At 46.9% G+C, this 23,392-nt stretch overlaps 1 protein-coding gene across 3 annotated transcripts in view; it reads right to left on the reverse strand.

Moving 5' to 3' along the window:
• LOC119374559 (G patch domain-containing protein 2) overlaps positions 1-23,392 on the reverse strand; it is a 105,911-nt gene that overhangs the window by 9,816 nt on the left and 72,703 nt on the right. For all 3 annotated transcript variants that reach the window (XM_037644712.2, XM_037644711.2, XM_037644715.2), the window contains exons 7-9: positions 23,226-23,270; positions 10,903-10,967; positions 3,604-3,704 (exon numbers count right to left, since the gene is read on the reverse strand). In XM_037644712.2, the coding sequence (XP_037500640.1) occupies positions 3,604-3,704; positions 10,903-10,967; positions 23,226-23,270 (211 nt within the window). The remainder of the gene's footprint in view (positions 1-3,603; positions 3,705-10,902; positions 10,968-23,225; positions 23,271-23,392) is intronic.

Raw genomic sequence — 23,392 nt, forward strand, 5'->3', positions numbered from 1 at the left:
AAGGACATTGTCTACCATTCTGCATAAAAAACAAAAAAACATTGCATTATTTTAGTTGCCAACAAGTTATAATGAGCCAAATGTGACCAACTCAGCCTGGCGGCCCTGCTATTACAGAGATAATTTTATGAAATTTTGTCGGAGTTTAGGCTACAGCATCATCAAATTATTCACACCATAATTTAAGTGATGCACCTTGTATCAAGGCATTGACAGGCAATTATATGCGACTCTCCTTCTCAGCACTGCCTCTTTAACTCGCCGAACACCAGCGCATCATCCAACATCTCCTCTGTAGTGACGGTGCAGCCCTCTGCAAACAAAAAATCTCAGAGCTGCACATCGTCCGAGGCTGTCCATTCACACGCAGTGGAACCCAAGCTGCCCAAGCTTCAGCAATCCACTTTCGGTTTCCGTATCTAGACATATCTACGCCGGTAGGGACACCCTTCATGCTGTTAATAACACCTCTCTCAAGGAGCTGGATGAGTGATGTAGAATTCGCGGGCTAATAGTGGAGTTACAGTCTCTTCGTTGAGGCATTCATCCTTGGAACGATTTCCCAAAATGACTGGATGTGTGCGTGGACACAGGAGTCTGCTCATGCACATGCACGGCGCGGCTTCGAAGCATTCGGAAAACCGTGTTCGAGCATGTTGATAACATTCACATTTGTTCTGCCTCTGCTGCATGCTGCCAACACCGCTTTTGCTACTTCTACCTACTACGTTTAAAAATGAAACGAACACGTGCCACTTTGCCCGTTTCAAGAGCGCTAATTTTGTACTGTATTCAAGTTATGCATGTGGAACACGGAAAAGAAATAGCTTTCACCTTTGCAAATTGTTGTTTTAGGAGATACTACATACGCGGACACACCAGCAGCGACAGTGGCGGGTTCGCCCTATTACATGAAAGTGAGATATGTTGGGGCACGCCGACACGCCGCCTGCTGCACCTTCCGCTAATTCCAGTCTTCTCGGCAATCATAATCCAAGTGAGGGTCTCGAGGAACACGTTGTTGTAGAGGCCATGAGTTTTGATGTGCGGCAAGGGTAGTTTGCAATTGTTCCGATGAAAATCACGGCCGACTCCTTAGCCACCATTTTTAATTCAGGGCCGGATGTTTACATCACATGGTTTATATGTTAGCGCAGCCAAAGCACGGCTTCCCATGAAGCAGAAAGGCATTCCGCTATCGCGTGGCACAGAAATCAGTCTCAGACCGATTTTTTCCCATCGGGCTAGCTGCACAGTTTTCCGGCCACTTAGGTGTCGAAGCGAGAGAACTTCTAATGAGTTTTACCACTCTCATGCACCTTTTGCACTAGCCACCTCAAGCACATTTACACGCAACCGCAGAAGAGGTATGCGGCTGCTGCTCGTGCTAAAGTGAAAAATCTGGGGCAAGATCAATGGGTGGTCGGCAGGGGGAATTGGTTATTTCAAAGGTGGCTTTGCTGTCACTTTCCTACATACTAGAGGTCACAAATACATGTGCTTGTATGGAGTAACTGTGGGAAATATGAAAACTTCAAAATATCAAGGAATTTGTTGTATGGAGGTGCGTTAGAGGCAAGTTTAACTGTAATTCGATAAATCCGAGTTTTATATATCCGGCATGGGACTGTATGAAGTGCGATCAAACACAAAGGGTTCAAGTTAGACATCGAGAAACTATTGGGGTGAAGAGTAATTCAGGCATTCCACTGTGACAATAGGATTTGGAATAGGAACAGCAATTGGATTTGGAGCAATTTTTGGAGCAGCAAAATGTTGCTTTCGCAGCAGCAAAACCCAAACTTGGAGTAGGTTACGGGGGAAAAAAAACTAAATTTTTTAGCATGAAATCCTGAAGTTGGAGAGTATAACAAAGAAGGCGTACTTTTAGAAAAGAAAACAAAAATACCTACAAACCATTCAACATCAGCTAACTCGTGCACAGTGCATGTGAGCACGGTTATTTCAATAAAAGCGGTGTGCTGAACCAATCCACAGTGCAAACAACGACGAAGTCCACATACGCATTGCAGCACCTGTCAAATCATTTGGCAGACACTGCAATGTGGACTTGCAAACCTGGCAAGCTCGAAATACAGGAGATTCGTACTGCAGGAGCGAGTGAGGGTTGCAAAAGAAAAGAACACTGTCAAACGTTTTTCCTAATTTTTTTCAGGGCCGCAGAACCACCATACACAACTCTGAACGACTGCCAGTAACGTTTTAGATGTCAGTGATCATACTAGTACTCGTAATTATACGGCGCGTGCATGCATGAGTAATGAAGGAACAAAAAGTGCCATGTCCCGTGACAACTAATACTAATATCCCCTTCTAAATCTTAGTATGCTTTTCCGCAAGGCACCTGTGTACTGCGGCGAAAGTAGCTTAAAAAGCATTCCGCATGCGATAGAACAAGGCCAGGAAATTTTAGAATCGCTGTCCTTTTAACAGCGGTTGGAGCATTGCTCCATGACGCGTGAACAGAAACAATCATCATCATCAACTAGCACGTGCTCTCTTCATCTTCTGCCTTGCTCCCAGAACGCGTGTGCTGATTTGGCCAACATGGGATACAGTAATGCTGATGGGCGAGAGAATGTGTACACAGAGAGAAAGAGAGACCGAGATACAAAGAGAAACAGAAATTCTTCACAAGAAAATTTGGCAGGTCCTACACATTTTGGGAATCAGTGTCATGCGAAGCAGTCATCGAGTACTTCTACGTTGTATTTTATGGCTTTGAGCCAAGCGTTATGCGGTGGATTGACGTGTTATTGTAAGTGTAGTAGCTGTGTGCACATCGTGGGCTTACCAGGCACGTCGACACCACTGGTGTTTAAAGGGTAACTTATAGTGCAATGTAACGTCACCCCTCACATTAGAGTATACATACATCAGTATTATCAAAACTAAGTGCACCTTATGGTGCAATCATGAGAATATCATACGTAACTTTCTTTAATGCATTCCTCTGGGGTCGAGCAATGCATCAATATAGCTTGCGAAACCATGGGAATACAAATGTAATGTTTATTAGACTGCTATAAAAGCAGAGCCAACACTGGAACCACAGACGTTAATCTGACATGACACCTGTAACGTAGGAGTACATATGTAGTGTTTATTGCTTAGCCACACTGTGATAGTGGCCCCTTCTGACTTTCGGTCTGCTTCACCCCATGACATTCAGGAATTGCGGCAAAGCTGACCTTCAAACACTGCTACAGCCGCAGATGGATCGACATGTGAAAGCACTGGTTCGAACCTACAAGACTATCGGCGTGGCAGAAGTGGGCGCTTCAATTAATGCCATTTCGGACCTGCAATTTGGGCAGAAAGTCCGAAAGTCAGATGCCAAAGTGTATCCGCGTCCAAAATTTCAGACGTTCTTATACAATGATGTCTATGAGGCTGGTGATGGGGCCATGAAAGCGTCCAAATTTTCGAGCTTGTCCGGAAAATCGGGCAGCCGAAAAATCGGCACTTGAATGCACACGGTGTTAGGTTGAGTTTCCAGTTTAACAAGAAACACCAAGCTATGAGGTGCTCCACTGCAACTGCGCATCAGCATGCAGGCAGTGATGGAGAATGCTTCCATACCTGGGACTATGGGTCCGATGGGAGGTGTGCGACGCCGGCGCTTTACTTCTGCCAGGCAGGTACGTGGAACACGCTCACTCGAAACAGACCCTGGCCAGTTCCTAAGAAGGACAAGGGTAACAGATTGAGAACCTACACTGCAGCATCTGAAAGGAGCGACGACACCAAAATCACACCGTATGTTAACCACTATAGCATAAGCTTTGTGTGTTTACAAGAAATGTGAGGCCCATGTGTTATTTTAAAGGTCCAATTGGCTACCGAATAAAAACCTCAGTGAAAATCCAATGATGCAACGCGCTCATATGTTGCACCATCTCTCTAGCATGCCTGCCTACCGCACGAGGTTGCGGCTATCAGTTCTCAGTGTGCAGTGGGCATGTAAACATGACTCGGATCACAGAATCTGCTGCCAAGTGGGGAATGCGTCCTGTAATTCCATTTCAGCATGCTGAGGGGTGCAGTGCAGCTGAAACTCATCGACGAATGTGTAATGTGTACGGCACAACTTTTACGAGTGATACAGCCTTGATATAGGGAACTTCAAGAACGCAGCACAGGCGTTCATGATGAAGGCAGAGAGGGAAGGACGCGAGTGTCAACCAATGATCTTGTTCAGTGAAGGCACCAATTTTTGGGCGAGTTGGTTGTGCATAGCACTCACTGTTGTTCAGTGAGTGGATCAGGAAACTTGAGAAAATCGTCGCGCCAAAGTGTCTGTGCTGAGAAAGGGATAGGTTTGAAACACGAGAAAGTGCCTCAGAGCAGGCTGGCCGACGTTTCGATCGGTGGGCCTATCTTTGTCAAAGGCGCCTTGTCATCCCTGGCATGAGTGTTGACGTCATATCCAGTGGTGGCGCTGTTGGTAATTTCTGCCTGGAAAGAAAAAACTTGGAAGCGGCAGAGTGTAGCTCTTGCCACAATATTTCAAGAATGGTGAGAAAGGTGACTGAGAAAGGTGACTCGACCCAAAATCCTGAGACACATTATAACTTGTTACCAACTTAAATAATGCAACATTTGTTTTATGTGGAATGGCAGACAATCAAAGAGGTTTAAAAAAAATTTAAAATGGCCTTTCTGAGAAAAATATTTGTAAAAGTCTGTGGTTTACCAAAACAGCGTTTTTGGTAAACCAAAGACGCTTCAGTGCAATTTCAAAGTATAATGGGCAGCGCGAAAACCACAATTTTTTTTTTTTTTTTTAAGGAAGGTCAGATATCAAAGTCATATGTACCAAGTTTATTGTCCTTAATTTAACTTGTCTGGAACAATAGATGCCTGAAATACAGGTATTTTGTGCATTTCACCATGTTTTTGATTTTTTCATCAAAAGTCCTTAAAGGGAAATAAAATACCTATAACATTTCATTTCACTTGTTCTTTCATGGGAATAAAAATTGTGACCAAGAAATGCACCGTTTTTTCGCTAGGTGTGCTCAAACTTCAGAAATTGTGAAATTGGCTGAAAAGTGTTTTTGGTGGCCAAAATTTGTAGGTTTTTTTTATGCGAACAAAATCATCTTTTTTGCAAAAGTAACTTCAAAATCATTGTAGTGGGTTTGAAACCTGCGCCTAGACTAAATTTCAACAAACTCGGGCATGGTGACCGCGGGGACCTCGTGTTTGTTCTTATCTGGAGACACAGCTAAAACTAATAATAATATCTGGGGTTTAAGGGGGGACGCGGCCCTTGAAAACTGAAAAATCGCGAAAAAGTCGATTTTTGAAAAACCACATTTTTGGGTTGTATGTCTCATAAACTACTTATTCTGTAATTATCAGCATCCAATTCAACCACAAAGTGGAAAAAAAGTGCTATTTTCGAGGCCACCGCGGCGTCTAAAACACGCGCAAATCGCGAAATCAAACCAAACTTCGCGCGCCATTCCCAGACCATGCGGTCGTTCCGCGCCATCTTGGTGTTGTTTTGACCGTGAATTCTTTCTCTCTTGTTTGCCGCCTTGCAAAATGGCGTCGGCGGCACGGTTGAGACGCTATTGAAGTTTTCCTGTGATGCGATGCAGAGTGCTGACTGGCTAGAGCAGTGCATTCATATCTCGCGGGAGAAAGCGCACCCGCCATTGGCTGCTGCGCAGCAGCGGGGGCGGTCGCTCCCGTTGATGGCGCATCCAGCGCGCTCACCTCGTTGTTGTTCTCTGTACCGTACGCCTGGATAGACGTCTGCTTACGAGCCGCTCTTCGCCTTGCGCGATCTTTTCGATCATTTTCGCTTCTTTTTTTCTAGAGCTGTGCGAACATCAAAATTTTGGGTGCGAAGCGAATTCGAATAATAAAGATTGAGTGCGAATCGAATCGAATAATTTCGAATAATTTTCGAATATTTCTCAGACATTTTTCGAATAATTCGAAGTGAAATTACAGACGTTGACTGTCTCTTGGCTAAGTTCGACCGTAACGGACCTTGAAAGACAGCTTTGCCGCAATACGGGGGTGTGAGGAGGTGAAGCATATTGAAAATCTAAAGACCACTTCCAATCAGACGTTGACTGTCTCTTGCCTTAGTTCGACCGTAACGGAGCTTGAAAGGCAGCTTTGCCGCAATACGGGGGTGTGATGAGGTGAAGCATATTGAAAATCTAGGGACTACTTCCAACCGGACTTTGTCTCTTGGCTAAGTTCGACCGTAACGGAGCTTGAAAGGCAGCTTTGCCGCAATACGAGAGTGTAATGAGGTGAAGCATATTGAAAATCTGAAGGGGTCACTTTCAACCGGACGTTGACTGCATTTGTCTTTGGGAAGTTCGAATAGTTCGAATAGTAAAATTTCAGTGCGAATCGAATCGAATAGCAAACACTATTCGAAAAATATTCGAAATTCCGAATATTCGCACACCTCTATTTTTTTCTTTTTGCACTACTTCAGTGCCCTCCGTCTTTGTTGTTGCGGCCGATGGCGGCAATGAAGCCGAAAACAGTGCGGAGGCGCGCTATGCGGCATGTACGAGCATCGAAATTCCGCGATTCTGCTGCGGGTGCTGACTGCGTAGACGCTTGCAGCGGCGGAACTGTGCTGTAGGCTGTCGCCAGTCGAGAATCCGACACATCGAGTGTGGCTGGAGCCGCAAATGCACGTGCGTGACACCGAGTGTTTCTGAGATTGCTGGACCCAGCACTTCGTCGGAATCGGTGCCATCGAGCGTGACACCGTCGCACCGAGTGTTTCTGAGATCGCCGGACCCAGCACCTCGTCTGAATCGGTGCCATCGAGCGTGAGTGGACCGTCGCTCCATCTGCGGACACGTTTCCTAACAAAGGAGGAAATCGATGCGAAACGACGTGGCGCGGCTCGCGCTGAACTGGAGACACAAAATGCATCAGTCATTCCACTCTATTTTGTGGTCCCTGATGCCGAAAGAACAGCACTACATGAAGCGGTGCTGCATTACAATGCCGGCTGCTGCAAAGCAACCCAAGTGATATCGGACTCCATTGGACTTCAACCAGGTCACCTGGCCATCCAGCGAGCTCGTGAAAAAAATGCTTTACGCGTAAAAAAAATCCAAACGACACCTAGAGAAGATGGAGGGAAGACAAAAGAGACAAAGAGTGCACAAGGACACTTCAAGCTACTCTGCAGGAGCTTTTTGAGAAAAACACATGTACTGAACTTTCAAAGCCCGTTTTCTCAGAATGGATTTTTTAGCGAGTTGTGGTGCTGAGGAAAGCGATTTCTCAAGAACTGCTCATCAGATTTGCGTGCAGTTTTTTTATTCTGTTCCTGGATGATCTGGCCAGGGTGTAACAAGCTGCTTTTTTTAAAAACTAGTGCTGATAATTAATAACGAACAATTAAAGTTTTGATAAATCTCGTCATTTCAAAGTTGCATAAAAAATTTTTGGAGGGGAAATTAAAAAAAAGGCTTTGTAGCAGCCTAGGATATCTATCCAGGGACGACCACAAAGAATTTCAGCTATGTCCTCCCGGCTCTTCCTCAGGCACACATGTGAACCACCCAGTTAGACCTCGGGAACTGATCAACACAATTTCATGAAACTTTGCAGTTTCTCAAGTTTTAGTGTAGTGAACATACCCTGAAAGTTTCATCAAGATATCTCAAGAAATAAAAGAGTTCGGTCTCCGAGGTAGCCTCCCCCCTTAATGTCCCTAAACCACAATATGATTATGAGGGACGCCGTAGTGGAGGGCTCCGGAAGTTTCCATCACCTGGGGTTCTTTAACATGCACCTAAATCTAAGTAAACGGGCCTCAAACATTTTCACCTCCACTGGAAATGCAGCTGTGGCGGCCGGGATCTGATCCCGTGACCTTTGGGTAAACACACAGCTAAAACTCCATTTCGGAGATGTTACGAACCACACATTTTTGAACGGGAAGGAACGCTTACCAAATAAGTATGGCCATGTTCTCTAAAAACAATAAATATATGCGTGCATGCATGCGTATGCTTTAAATATTTCAGATAATTAAATTAATCCACTGCTCTTCAGTTTCTTTTTACATATTTAATGTACTTATTTTAAGTGGCTTAGAACACACCTAACACTGAAACAGCCTTTGAAGAAAGTTCTTTTAACAGATTATCACCAAGTATGAACTACACTACCTTTTTACATACACCGCCACCTATCTAGCCCGTGTAACAAACATGAAATAATTGAAAAAAAGTTCTGGAAACTAGGTTCGCCTCAAACATTAAAAAAAACACGAAAAAGCATCACACTTATCAAAAATTAAAAATTGTTATTACACAAAAATTGTAGTTACACAGCAGTAGGCTTCAGCTTAAGATCAGTGATATTTAGCATATTACTGCTAAATATCACTATCATAGCATATTACTGCTAAATACGTCTGCTTATTTAGCTTTTCAAGCTTCCCGAGAGCTTCCTGTAGGTCAGTGTTACTCTTTGTCAGCAGAACATCACAATAAGCACCTTTAGCTATCTGCTTGACTGCGTGGTTGGCATAGCGTCACGTGTACTGCACGCATTTAACAGATGACAACAAAAGCGCACTGCACCACCGTTCACGGCCACCTCGTGTGGGACCACCTTCAAAAGTGTGGCACGGGTGCAAAGAAACCTCACTGCACTGACTATCTCGTCGAACACGTGCGTATGGTACTGCAACAGTAGCGCCATTGTAAGCGTACTGTACGCTTTTATTGGGGGACGACACAAACGTGCTTCGCATCAGTCCGCTGCCGCCTTCTCATGCAAGACCGCTAGAGCAGGGATCCTCAAACGTTCTGGCCTTGGGGAAATCCAAAGGCTTCTCCGGAGTGCCGCAGAACCCCTAACTTTTTCTTGAGCATGAAGACAATTGAAAATGGGGGGGAGAGGGTTGAAGCGCGCAACCATGGTATTAGCGTTTGCCTGTTCTCTTTTCTTTAATCGTCGAAGGCCATCGCAGTTGATGTAGAACTCCTGATAATATGTAGAATTGTGATCCCCCCCCCCCACGCTGCTTTGCGACTCGCGTAAAGTGCCTGCTGGCCATACACTGCATGCTTCAGGCACCACGCAGTGTCAGCAATGTGTTCACATGAATGAAGCGCCGGACGTATAGAGGCCTGTTTTAACAAAAAAAGGAGGCATGCCAGTTGCACAGCGAAACAGCCGTCGAGCGATACACTGGTCATAAAGTTAAGCCTAAATGCTCGTGTAGCCCCAGCACGAAGCGACGCCTCTTATGCCTATCAAAGTGCTTGTTGCGTATTTCGATTACAAAACTGAGCAATGGCAAATCGCCGACGCACCATGAGCCACGAATAAAGTGCCGAGGTGCCCGTTAAATCGTGCCAGTTTCATGGCGCGCACTAGATGACGAGTCTTTAGTGCTGCTACCATGTGGGTCTCTCGCTACCCGCAGGCACCCGATGTGCGGATGCAGCGTCGATGGCTTCGTTAAAGGCCAACTCTGGCGATTTTTTGGCCATGTCAAAGTAATGGTGCTTTTATGTTCCTGAGACGCTCCTGTTACGGGCCCGATAGCAGAAATACTCGGCAAATTGGAGAATAATTTTAAATAAGCTAAAAAACACAACACCGAAACCGAAACCCAACCGAGTGTACTGTCTACGTATGACGTAGACGTTGTTACGAACGAACCGGAAGTTGTGCAAGGCATGCCGGTCACGCCGGCGCGGATTATGAAAACTGTGACAGCCGGGACAACCAGCGAAGCGCCGGCCAAACCAACGCTGTCTGTCGCCTTGTGCACAGCAGATGCTCGCTGTAGCGGCCGAAGCGCCAAAGTTAGCGGTGCCCTCAGCTGCGTCACTTCCGTCGCCTTCCCAATACTGACGTCACCGACGCAATGTTGCCAACAATTGTGGGAAGCCAGGAGGGCGTTTGCAGACAATCTTTAAAGTTCATTTGCAAACAATCTGCGCATGTCTGAAGCCTGTAATTTGGCATAAATGACGGAAACGTGCAAAGGAACGTACCCAGCAAATTTCACTGAGATCCATCGACCTCGAAAAATCGCCGGAGTTGGCCTTTAAATGCAAAATGCAATGCAAATTTGCTTGTCTAAATAAATAAATTAGTTGCTAATGGGGGTAAAACGGGAGCGGGTTGCATTCGTTCTGGCCAATCGCAGAACCCTAAGGTGTCCTTCACAGAACCCCTGGGTTCCCACATGCTAGAACCCACACGCTAGAGCATCGCAGAGACGCGTCACATGAAGGAAGATTAGTTGACGCTGCATTGACGCAACAAGGTACTCGCCCACGGCAAATGCGCACGTAGGTGACCATACATAGAAGCGTCGACACGAAAACTGCAGCGCATGGAGGAACACGCTACATGCAACAAAACCTGAGAGTCAACCCCTCTACGCATGCCACTCGGTAGTTTTCACTAAGTGACCATAGGGCCAGAACACACAGCCTAGCGAGTAGAAGCAGCACGTTCGGGAAACGGCAGCACATTTTTGCGGGGTCACGTTAGTGACAACAGTTCAAAGGAGATTATGGCGGCACCAGGGAAACCTTCATTAGAAAGGTGCATAGAAAAAACACGCTTGGGTGCGTCTAAGTGTTCAGCGAACGTCTTATTTTCTTGGTATTCCTGGCGCTGCTTGCAAAATCATGTTGTCAACTTAGCCTTTTTTTCCCACTGAAGCTCAAGTGGGCATCAAAATTCTCGCTTCTGAGGCTGTTTTGGAGCAGTCCAGAGCAATTTTTATGCTTTTGGAGCAGCTTGGCGCAGGAAAACGGAATCGTATCAAAAATGTGCAATATGCGCAGCTGTCTCACGCCTGCATAGTAGACAGCTAAATAGACACACAGTGAGCAACAAGAAACTTACTCCGATTTTGACAGAAACTCCACCGATCTATGAGATGAAGTTGTGGGGAGGGAAATTGACACCACCTGCAGGTTAAAGAGAAGAAAGCGCTCAGAAGGAAAGTTTGAGACAAAATAACAAAGCAAGTGACATGCGTTTTGCTCCAACGCAAATAAGAATGCTTTTCAGTTTTCGTGGGTACACATGATCTACTAGAGACGAGAGCTGTCTTAAAGCAATTACTCTTCATTGCTCAAAATACTGCAATGTAAGCATAGACCGCTTATAACGTAAGTCGCCGGAGTCGCGAATATCCGCACTATAAGCGGTACCTCACTATAACCAAAACAACATTTTTGAAAGGTTGCGCGTGTGCAAAACATGACCAACAGGCAGGCGCGCAATTCCGACTATCGAGGCACATGCGATTGGGACGTAAGCTTGCATCTGCTTACATTTTAAAATGTTGAACGGTTAGCCTCCGCGGACCTGCGTTGCCGACCTAGCGAACACGGAAAAAATGCGCCGTCACGAGAAGTCGCCGCGGTAACACACTGCGCGTGCGCGATGTCGAAAACGGTGGCGACCACAAACCACCACTCGAGTGTTACACACGCACGCCCGCGTTTTCGTTAAATATGTAAGCCACCCCTTCTAAATGCAACAACTGCAAAATGTTTCATTGACTCGGCACCAAACCGCAACTTCTGTAGTCCGCGGCCGCCGACATGGCATGCCGTCGCGAGAAGCTTGCCCTAGACAACACGGAGATCGGGCGTAGAAGAGATCACACTCGCTAGCCGAGGGCATCACGCATGAAACGAAGTTTCGGTTCGCCGTCGGAAGAACAGCCGCGACAACTATCCTGAAAAAGTATTTCAAGCTTGTAAGTCCGCCTGTTGGCGGCAAAGGCGAAAGCTCAATCGCGTCTCAAAGCATTGTTACTTGCGGGGGAATCGAGGTTGCACGCGTGATATCTGCGCTCTACGACGAAGCAACTATTTTCCCGACGGAGACAAACAGCGGTCGCGCTCTTGATGCGGACGCGGGCGCCCGTCCCGTACGCAGCGGAGTCCGCATGTCAACCGGCTGAAGGGGGCAAAGGGGCAAAGGCTTCTCCGTTGGCCACGCAACCGCTCCCCCTCCTCACACCGCGGACCCGCGCCGGGCCGGGCTGCTGCCTCCCACCACTATCGCTTTTTTTTTTCTCCCCCCCGCTCCTTGTTCGTTCGTTCCGCGTCCCCTCCTCCTTCGTAACGCCGTCGCCACTCTCTCCCCTGCCGGCGCATTTCCGCTGAAAAGCACGCTCGCTCCCTCGCATCTCCGAGAACGTTCCGGCAGCCGCGTTATAACCGGTCTATCATTTCGGGGGACTGCACAATAAGCGGTATGCGTATACATGGAGTTCTATGGGAGGGTAAACGGGAGTCAGAAAAAACCGCATTATAGCCGGTACTGCACTGTAAGCGGTTACGTTATAAGTGGTCTGAGCTTAATATGAATAGAACAGGGCTTCAGAACCACTCCTCAAGCTTGGTGAAAAAACATAGAGCGGAAAGCAGATGCTGCTGTGAACAGCTCAGCCAAATGCTGCAGTCGTGCATGGCAAGGAGGGTTTACAGGTGAAGCACAACGTTGCCACTTTCTAAACCGTCCTCTCTGCAAACAGTGGCCAACTTCACTGTCTTTCAAGGGCGGGTGCCAGCTCTGCTTCATCACAGAGCTGATTGCTGCTATTGGCTGATAGCTGGCATAAATCAGGCATTTGAATCAGATGCGCTTCTTGCGACGAGGTGCCACCATGTGCCTGCGCTGCACTCTATACTGTGCTAAAATATTACAGTAGCCGCACTAGCGCACACCAGAATCACGCTGGGAGAGGGCGATCGAGTTTTACGATGCACATTCAAGTTGATGATGCCCACTGACTTAGCTTCTTTCCCCTTGTGTAGCTTCCATTGCACTCGTAGGAACGAAAGATGAGAGAAAGTGGTGAACTCTTTTCATACCGTGCCCATAGGCAGCTTGCACATATAACTCCGCGCTACCGTGAGCGCCTCTGGTGGCAATGGGTGCGTTCTAGTTTGGAGAACAGGAAGCAGCCTCACCAGCTTGGTCTTACTGACTATGGCAGCTAAGTGCCGGTTGCATCACTCTGCACTGTTGTCTAGGAAGATGAAAATCTTAATGTAGTGCGTCGGAATGGTTTTTAGTAGGGATGGGCAAACATTCGGGCATTTCGAATATTCGAACGAATATTACAGTATTCGAATTCGCTTCGATATGAATTTAGATTATTCGAAATTTCGAAGTATTCGAAATGAACGAATATATGTATACATTTGACTGCACATAACCCCCTGTAAAGGTGGTTTCACTGCAGCGTCTGGTCACTGTGCCATGAAACAACCCATCCAGGGGAAACCTGCACTGCCACGAAGCCACACTTCAAGGTTAAATGTACATATTTTTTTTTAAGTTTAAAAGCATGTTATATGGGCTTATATGCGCTAAGTATAGTAATTTTTAAATTGTAATGTCCACTTATAACCCTACTGCTATTAAAATCTTGATACTATACAAGGCTGCTTCCACTTCATTTCAAACCAAAAAAGTGACATTCACTCATACCTAGCTCCAATCTTTAAAAATATTGTGCAAGGGTCATGACAAAAATGCTCATTTATCTTAATAATATGCGGTAAATACTATTCTAACTATTCGATTCGAAATTATTTGACCAAATCACTATTCGCTTCGGATTCGCTTCGAACCTCAAATTCACTATTCGCCCATCCCTAGTTTTTAGTTCTCGTATGTTGCTGGATGCCATAGTATGTCTCGAAGGAGGGATTAACAGCGTAAACGCGGGGTGAAGAAAAGAGGACAGGTGCTGTTTTCTTCGCCCCATATTTGCGGTGTTAATCCCTTCTTTGAAACAAGTATAAACTAGCCAGCCTTTAGACGCTTGCTCAGTCCATAATATGAGCACTTACGGCAACTCGGCAAGGATAAAGTTTCACACCTTGACAAAGCACCAGTGAGAGTTTCATCACGGCAAGCTATGAATTGCGGCAGCTTTCTTTTGCAAGATAATCGTTCGCATTGAAATTTCTGTGGTTTTTTACAAGAATTGAACACACCTGCAGATTTATCAGTGTGGCACCATTCCGAGAAGCTTTTGGCAGAACTTGGGGGTAAATGTGTACATTTGAAGGTCACCTTCGTGCGATCGACGTGCAAGTCAAAGAATAATGTTTCTTTCAACAACTGTAGTTTGTTCAGGTAAGAATGCTACCTTTTATTAACTTGCATCAATATGATGACTCATTCTGAACAATTGTAGAAAGAGTGGGTTTGTTTTTCCACTCGACTATAAAGTCTCTACCCGTCTCTTTCTCAAATTTTTTAGAATATTTATATTGCCGTGAATATTTATACGACTATTTTTTTTCGTGCTTTCTTAAGCCCGAAGCCCGAGGTGAACTTGTCATGTTTAAAGCGAAAGCTTTTAAGCACATGAAAAACGAGGGCAGAAAAACTAAGAATTTGACAGGACAGCGCTTTCAGAGAAAATCACCGCTGTCAGAATTTTTTTGAGATGGCGCATATGAGACGACAGTACATTTTGTAATCTCATAAGTTTTGTTATAATTTTTTCTGAGTAGATAGAGCGTGTCTTTACAAACTGTTAAAATTTTTTTAGCTGGGGAAAAACAGCGCAAGAAAGGATGAGGACGCAGGAACACAGTACACTGGATGAGCGCTGACGAGTGTATTGTGCTCCAGCGTCCTCGTCCTCTTTTGCTCTGTTTTCCCCAGCTAAGCATGTACTAACTCGCCCAAATCAGTCTTGCTTGTTAAATTTTGTCCCGCAATCTTGAATCTGAACGAAAGAAGGAAATGTACAGGCTCGTTTCTTTGTTCGATGCAATGCCAATGAAAACCAGCAGATAATGAAACCAAGGAAGGTATAGGGAACGCTGATTGTACTGTTTTAAGTGTATTGTGGTAATTGCGATATACAGTAATACTTTTTTAACTCGAACTCGCATATCTCGAAAAATCTGCTAAGTTGAAATTTCCCACAGTACCGAACGATTTCCCATGGGTGCAATGTACTTATTGCCCTTTATTTCGAAGTATTTCCGTGCCCACTTTCGGTTATCTCGAAATCTTGACTGACAGTGGAACAAAAACTTCACTGCCGAACCATTTCACAAAATACTAGCAGCAAAATGTCATACATTTCACAAGGTTCACGCGAGGCTGCCGTGCTTACGACAAAGCGGACACTGTTCCCGAATGTAAAGTCAGAACCTAGCGGCATAACAACTTTGTCAAGCAACCCCGTGTCACACCATGTGATGCTATAGACGTGGGCACAGAGGCAGGCCCTGCAAAATAGCACGGTTCGTACATGTCGTTTTGTTTACCGTCAGAGATGCAATTTCAGTATTTTATTTATGCAAGACACGTCGCACAGATTTTTTCGTCAGCCGTGCCATGTGGTGAGTCTAACGCTGCCAAAGCAAAGCAAGTCACTGATGATGCAAAGAAAGGTAGCCTTAATTAAAGAAGCAGGTTTGACGCTCGAAGTTTCCGGACGTCAAAACGGCGCTGATTGTATGGTTGCATCGTGCGAGAGGAGCCCCTTCCATTTACAACACTGACAGAGATGCCAATTCTCTGGACTTAGTCGGTGATGTGATTGACTGAAGCTGTTTTGGAGCAGGTTTTTGGAGCAGCAAAAAGTGTGTTTTGGAGCAGGAAAAAGGGTTTTTGGAGCAGCCAAAAGCTCATTTTGGAGCAGCTAAAAGCTCCCTGCCAAGTGGAAAAATGGACCGTGTGAAGCAAAACAGTCCTCTTTTGAAATAAATTTCTGTCCAATAATGGGTGTTTTCATAACACCATTGGATCACCGAACAGCCCCGTAAGTGTAAACATTGGCGTTGCAGTCTTATAATAGCGTAGAGTGGCCAAACAAGCAACGCAGGTATACGGTTTCCCACCTACAGTAGAATCTCGGTGATATGAACCTGAAGGTGGAGCTACAATATTCGTATCGCCCGAAATTTCGTATCATCAAAAAACTAGCAATATCTGTTTTCAAACCATGATATACGCACAAAACACTTATTTCCGTCAAAAGAACTCACGTACACCTTTCTGGGACACACATGAACGGGCCAATAAGAGACAGCGCAGCTGGCTGCCACGAAAGCGCGCGTCAAAGCTTCGATTGAGGCCAACTGAAAACTAAGTGCCAAAGTCCGCTCCGCCATACTGACAAGCCATCGACATGAATGCTGAAAGGCTTCGTGCCTTATATTGCCTTTAATCTACTGCTGCGTTAGCTGCGTACCTTCGGAGCTCGTAGTTGCTATCGATGATCGCGTTGATAGCGACCGTGGTTTCGTGTGCGGCGAATGCGGCAAACGGTAGTTCCGTTTTCAATCCGCGTGCGCTGGCTGTGCACGTGCCTTCAAAACTACGTCGTCTGTTGCTATCTATGATCGCATCTGCCGTGGTTTTGACGGCGGCGTTTGCGGAAAACAGCATTACTTTGACAGGGTGAGCGTTGGATGCGCGTGCACTTTCGGAGTTCCGTCAGTTTAGTCGTCGCCATACATGATTGTGTCAAGAGCGACCGCGGTATCATCCACAGCGGTTGTGGCAAACAATAACCACAGTTCTGACAGTGTGCGCGATGGCCGCGCGCGTACTTCCGAAGCTTTTTGCATTGTGCTCTCAGTCGTCGCTCGAAGAATTTGGTACCAAAGTTTGTATCACCCGCCACGACGTGGAATAGTGAAAACATCCGAATTTCGGCCCATTTGACACGGTGGAACTCGACTGGGGAATTGCGCAAATTCGTATCAGCCGGTTACGTTTACATCAATGCCTCCTAAATTCGTTTACTATGTGTTTGCAAAAAGCCTGGACCGGACTGGGCTGCAATTTTTGTCAATGTGGCTACATCACGCACAGAAATTTCGATTTCCGGGAGATTTTCCTGCCAACCATACCAACGTAAGAAATGGTTGAAACCCAGGAGTCTCCAGGAAAATCCGGGAGACTTGGCAGGTGTGCACTATGTAGGAGGCTTCCATTCGTTTGCAGGAAAGCTGTTTAGCGATTTCGGAGTCCGTGAACATCCTCGGAAATAGAGATGTGGCCGTATCTGCCCAAGAGAAAGGAATTTCTTTGAGAGTAATTTCCAGAACGAAGGGAGAGTCTGCACGAATCACGCGGTCGCCTGAGAGCATAGCTGAACACTGCGAGAAGTCCAAATACGTTTGACATGCAGGTCTTTGGAGTCTTCAGTACACCTGCTGAATTCCTCCGGTGTTGCTTCGCGGCCTCAATGTGCCTCTTGCTTGTAGCATGCCGCTTTATCGCTGCAAAACCATGCTGTTCGCAGTTATTAGTCTGACTGCAGACAATGCAAAATTCACTGGCATTGCTGCCTTGGCGACACCAAGATGATATAGTGTCACCATTTTCGTCCATCTTGTTCAGGATGTCAACATTGAACTTGGTGGAATGACCTGAGGCTCTGAGACGGCGAGGCACGAACAATGCAAACAGCAATTCCCCTCAAGAAACGTGTAGCGATACGCTTTTTGCTAATCCCGCCGAGGATGGAATAGTCTTTGTTGAAAGCTGTTCCACGGCGAACCTTGTTTTCCACTAGTTTTGCTCCCCGAATGGAGTCGCGTTCCGTGAAAATCCTCAAGCAACAGGAAGCTGCGAATGAACTGCGCCAGTTCACGGCTGGTGCGAAGCTTGTCCGCCATCTTGCCAGCTTCTCGGTTTGCGGTAGCCGCGGTTAGGAGACTCTGCCGTTATGTCTGCTGTAGAGTTCCTGTGTAGCATATACAGTAACTCTAGTCTGCTGTGTAGCTACCCCTAACCGTAGTCAGCTTAACCGGTTAAGGCTGTCCGTGTGACAGGGGTTTAACACTGGTTTGAGCAGCAGAACTTAAAAAAAGGGGCAAAAACAAGACAGACAAGGACGTCGCTGTACTAACAACTGAAATTTTCAGCTCGCAGCGAGCCACTCCTTCCAAAGTGCATTTCTGGGGGGTCGCGCCAATTTACAACAGTCTGGAGAGGATTATGTCGGCCCCCAAAAGCCTGAGCAAGCCAAACTAGTGCTTAACGAGCCTTCCCATCAATCTGCATTTGGTCAGGTCCCCCGGAAAGCGCCGGGCGGCGTGCCGCGAAAAATAATGCACGAACCCATTCTTCTCGTGGCACGAAAATTTTGCCGCGCGGCAGCTTTGGAGTGTCGCGTTTTGCCGGTGGCGGCGCGCTGCGCACATTTTTAAGCTAGTGTGCTAATAGTTTGACACAGTTTTGGTGCAGAACAGCGGAGATGTATCAGGATGTAGCAAGTTTCACATCTTGGCGCAGTTTGGTGCAATTGGTGCAGCTATCACATCACTGTGTTCACCACCGCCACCTACTGAAAGCTTAGCTTGCTGGTGTCAGCATTGCTGGTGGATGCATTATAGCTTTTTTTCCTCACTGGCTGCCATGGTGAAGTGAAATCAGAATTTATGCCTCACTAGAGAAGTGTAAAATTTTTACTTGCCTTTTAATTTTTCTAATGTATTGTTTCAGTTTTTTGCTTGCGTGAGTCTGCTCAGAATTAAGGTGCTTGATCAACCTCAATAATCGCTGGGGCTTTAGGTGTTAAAAGAGATATGATTATGTGGCATGCCGCAGTGGGCTACTCTGAATCAATTTTAACCACTTGGGGTTCTTTAATGTGCACATAACTTTGAGTAAATGGTTGTTCTTTGGATTTCGTCCCCACTGAAATACGGCCACCATGGCCAGGAATCTATTCCTTGCCCTCGAGCTTAGCAGTGCAACACCCTGTGCTATCTTACCATGGCGGTTTGCTAGATCAACGCCCGCGTGCATACATACCACGGACTGCCAAAGCCTCAGGAAAAGAGATTGGCGCATCTCCACCTTGCCTTTTTTTACCACAAAAGCGGGCAGCATGGCATCGATGCAGCACAGACTTATCAATAAAGGCTTGTCAGCCTGCACAGCTTGACACAAATCCCAGCACGTCGCCAAAAATGACGACGACGGAGTCACCATCACGGCAAGGCACCATCTCATCAACGCCATATGCATAGATGTAGAGGTGTGCGCTGCCGCCTGTTTTTGATCACGCCGCTCGCGCCATCGCCGAAGTCCCAAGAGAGATCACGCCGCCGCCGCCGCCACGCAATAATTGCGGCGCGCCGCCGTTAGTGTTTTCTTTTAGTTTGAATGGGGAATCTGGAAATAAAATACAGCACTGCGCCGGAGGAGCTCTTCTCGATGTGTCCATGTAATGAACTGTCCATCTCAGCGGCCGTTGAATAGCGGGAGCTCCGCGAGAAGCGCGCCCCCTGTTTCCGGTTCTTGTTCTGCAGCGCCATCATGACATCACGAAGCTTTCAAACACTCTCTACACAAATGATAGGGACGGAATGTGCTTCAATGCGACGAACGCAGCCCTCAGAGATCGGATTTTCGGTTCGCATGTCTTTTGATCGTGTTAGCCATCGATTTAGGTTTAATGCGGCCGCTCGTCTAACGCAGCTGTAAGGTCGGTACGCATTCTCTGCATAGTTCTCAACCATGTGGGACACAGTCATATGCAAATTCAGACTTGAAAAGTTCCTGTTTATGTGCATTTTGTCCACTCTCTTCTTACACTAGGAATGTGCTGGCGGGTTCAGTGCGGCACGTGGTCAAGAGCGAGGTGACATCAAGGCTCACCGCTTTCGAATCACTGAATGCACTCTGCCGAAATAGACTGTGGACATATCCTTCGGATGAACGCATCGAGAATAGCTCACCAGAAGTTGTAGTCTCTTTTCTTCTCCAGAAATATCACGAGTATTGCCTGACCTTAACGCTGCCGCATCCTCCTGCCTTAAAGGGCGACGACCCAACTCGCCAGATAGCATATTCTTCGAGTCTTGGACCTATACACTGAGCTTAAATAAATAAAACAGATAAGTAATATATATATCTCGGTGCATTAATACACTTTTTCCTTTCATTCTTACTCAAGTAAACCGATAAATAAATACAGAAGTAAAGAGAATGGCAAACTTAGAATATAGCTGAGCTAGTTGGTAGGTATTCATGTTAAGAAGACGTGACGTGGAAACACGGACATAAGAGAAAAGTCGAGAGAGTGAACAGCTATCTCTCACTTAGACCACTACTCGCACTTGATTGATAGGTGTGGCCTCTTACGTGGGAATGTGCAGATAAATATTTGTGTTCAAATTCGGTTCCGCCGCTGTGTGATTTTTCAGTTGTCAGCGGCGTTTCTGGTGTCTTGACTACTCTCCTGTGTCCGTGTTTGCACGCCCTGTTTTTATAAAGGGCCCCTAACAGCCTCTGGCGATACAACAAAAAACAAAAAACAATGAGCCCGTTTATCTCTCTTGGCGTTTCTTGTCTTATGATGCACTTCGTGATGCCAGAACAGTGATTCACGTGACATCATCAGGGTACCTACTTTCGACTGGTCCATATACGAGAAATAACCGTTGTGAACTGTCTCCCATGCTACTTTGCTATGCAGCCGCCCACCCGCTCTTGCTTCTCTCGCACGACTATCGTGCGTGATTAACTGATTTCGCTCCATTTTGTGCGTTTGCGACTGCGCCTGCAGAGATACTGTAGCCGACAAGCGCGAAATCATGAGAGGTTCAACGCTTAGTGCTGACATTGTACTCGTGCTTTATGAAGAAATAGTGGCAAGGAGATGTCCCCTGTAAGAAGGGTATTGAAGGCAAGAACGAAACCAATGGAAAAGGCGCCGGATTATATGATTCTTCCAACGGACGCACTCTTGAAGGCGGGGACGATGCAGCTTTCCAGGAAAAAGGCAAGCCCGCTTCGACGGTTTTTTGTATATTTTTTATTGTGTTAGCAACGGTATGGACACTCAGGACAGGTTTTCACCGTCACCGTCATGTAGCGTATACACTCTAAATCGATAACATCACTCCGCACATTGTATGTTCTACCCGCTAGTAAAAGCTCGCGAGAGTTGGTAAAGAACATTGTTAAAGCAGAGATGAAACAAGCTCGCCATCTCCGTCACACGGAATAATATCAACCCGCGTGCGAGGCCTGCCGTCGATTGCTCCTCAAGCAGAAGGAAACGCCCCACCCGTCATTTGCTGGGCGAAGGAGCAGGAAGGGATGTCTGGGGAATGGGACTGTGTAACTTGAGCAGCAACTGTGAACTTTGACTGTAAGGGCGCGGTCGAGAGCACTGGCACGCGTGCTATTTTGCAGACGTCCCCTAGCGAACGACTCGTATACCTTCTACACCCTGTGAGCGCTGTGATCTCACTGCTTCGCGCTCGGACCACTGATACGACAAATTGACCGAAAACCTCTTCTCTCCCGGGAGCGGCCGTATTGCCATACACCAGCATTTTGTATAGTTACCGTATTTACCCGCATAATTTGCGCCCTCGCATAATTTGCGCACCCCTAATATTTAGCCAGCTTTGCTAAAAAAAATATTTACTCGCATATTTTGCGCTCCCCGTCCCGCTCGAGCCAGCTCGCCGGCCCGCGCGCACGGGGAAACTTTGAACGGCCGCGCCCCCGCGGCCCTCACCGAGCAGGCGAGCGCAGTCATACACAAGACAGGCCGCGAGTGTGAAGTGGTGCGAAGTCCCTTTTTCCGATTACTTCGTTCTATTCTCCGGAAACCGCCGAGACCGTACCAACCGTACCCGAACACCCAAACACTGTTCACGGGTTGTCGGAACTGTTCGAGCGTTCTCCCGCCGTGAGAATGCATGCGCGCGACACGGCACGGACTACTTTCTGCATCGGAGGCGTGCGAGGGCCAGTCGTGCCGTCGCGCCAACATTTCCCCTCGCTGACTTTCCTCCTCTGCGTCCGCGCCGTCCGCGCTGCGACGCAGCCTTCGTTGATTTCGGAAGTTTAGGTTTCGCGATCACCCAGTTGCGTTTTCACTGTGCTCTTGCGCTGGGCTACAATAACTATTCGGCAAAATTCAAGCTCACTGTTATAGAATTTGCCTAAGGAAACGGGAACCGTGCCGCAGAAGAGTTCGCTTTTTAATACAAGACCGGGAAGGAGACCGTTCCGAGGATCGACCGAAGCGTGGAAAGTTTCCTGCCGTTGAAGAATGCCTTTTCAAATATGTGCGAGAGCTTAGGCCCACCGGTATCGCCGTGCCGTGGCACCTCGTTACTCCCAGCATTGTCGCCAAGAGCTTCAAGAAGACGCCTCAACGCACTCGACGGAACCAAGGACGACGCGCTTTGGGAGGGCGGTGACAGCGGCCGCGGCGATGATTCTCAGTCGGACTTCTCAACCAGTGATTCTGACTAGACCGTGCATGAGCGAATCTGGCTGGTTAAAGTACGTGCTAATTCTGTTAAAAACCCTTCGTTTGCGCTATAATTTATTTTCTTCTTTAATGTATTATATCGCGCGTGTTAGGACTATATATTGTGCGTTATTTCAGACGTGCTCGTGAAATCTCCGCGTAATTTGCGCACCCCCTTTTTGGAGCTCCAAATTCGCGAAAAAAAGTGCGCAAATTATGCGAGTAAATACGGTAAGTGAGATCGGAGCAAAAAGACTTAGCTGCTAGCCCTCGTTCATGTAACATTACGGCGTGTACTTATCGCATTCACTGCTTCGGCCACCCCCCTCCCCCCGGCGCCGCGCCGCCACCGGTCTGATGAACCCCGCACCGTTCACGCGCCGTCGCTGGTGATTTTGGGTCCGGCGCACATGTCTACATAGATGTGCACTCAAACCTCGTTATAACGAATACGGATATAACGAATTATCGGTTATAACAAAGTAAATGAAGAATAGCCTTGTCATAGCTACAGTGTTACAAATAAATGTTCATAACGAATTTTCGGATATAACGAAGTTTTGTGGCAGATGCGACTTTGTTATAATGAGGTTTGAGTGTAGTCTGTCTGCTTTACAGAACTTCTCTCTGTTTTCCAAGTGCTCTCCTGTAAAAGTAGCTTACAGGCAAAGTAATTTTTTTCAAAACCATAGTGCACCATGACTGGCGCTGTGGCTGCTCGTGTCAAAGACAAGCACGGGAATGGCGCATGGAGATGCCGGACGCAGTGTAGCAGGGTGTGTGCCGTGGTACACTGCGGCCGGTCGTCTGGGCGAGTGGGCTGAGTTATGCCACGTCTCACCACCAGGTGCCCTTTTCAGTGCGCCACCTATTGAGGGCTGGTTTCCCATAGTGCTCTCGCAAACAAGCATTGGCCACATGCGACAAGGGTACTTACTGATTTGGCAAGCCTCCGCCGGCCGGACCGAATGGCTCTGCCACCCTGGAAAGAGATAGAAGCACAAAGTTTTCACCAGTTCACTTGCATTGACGCCATCGATCTGGCCACAAGAATCGTTCATACAGTGAACCTATCATATTTGGAATATCAGTTCGATAAAAACA

Source organism: Rhipicephalus sanguineus, chromosome 11 (genome assembly GCF_013339695.2).
Source record: "Rhipicephalus sanguineus isolate Rsan-2018 chromosome 11, BIME_Rsan_1.4, whole genome shotgun sequence".
In the NCBI taxonomy this organism is placed as follows: Eukaryota; Metazoa; Arthropoda; class Arachnida; order Ixodida; family Ixodidae; genus Rhipicephalus; species Rhipicephalus sanguineus.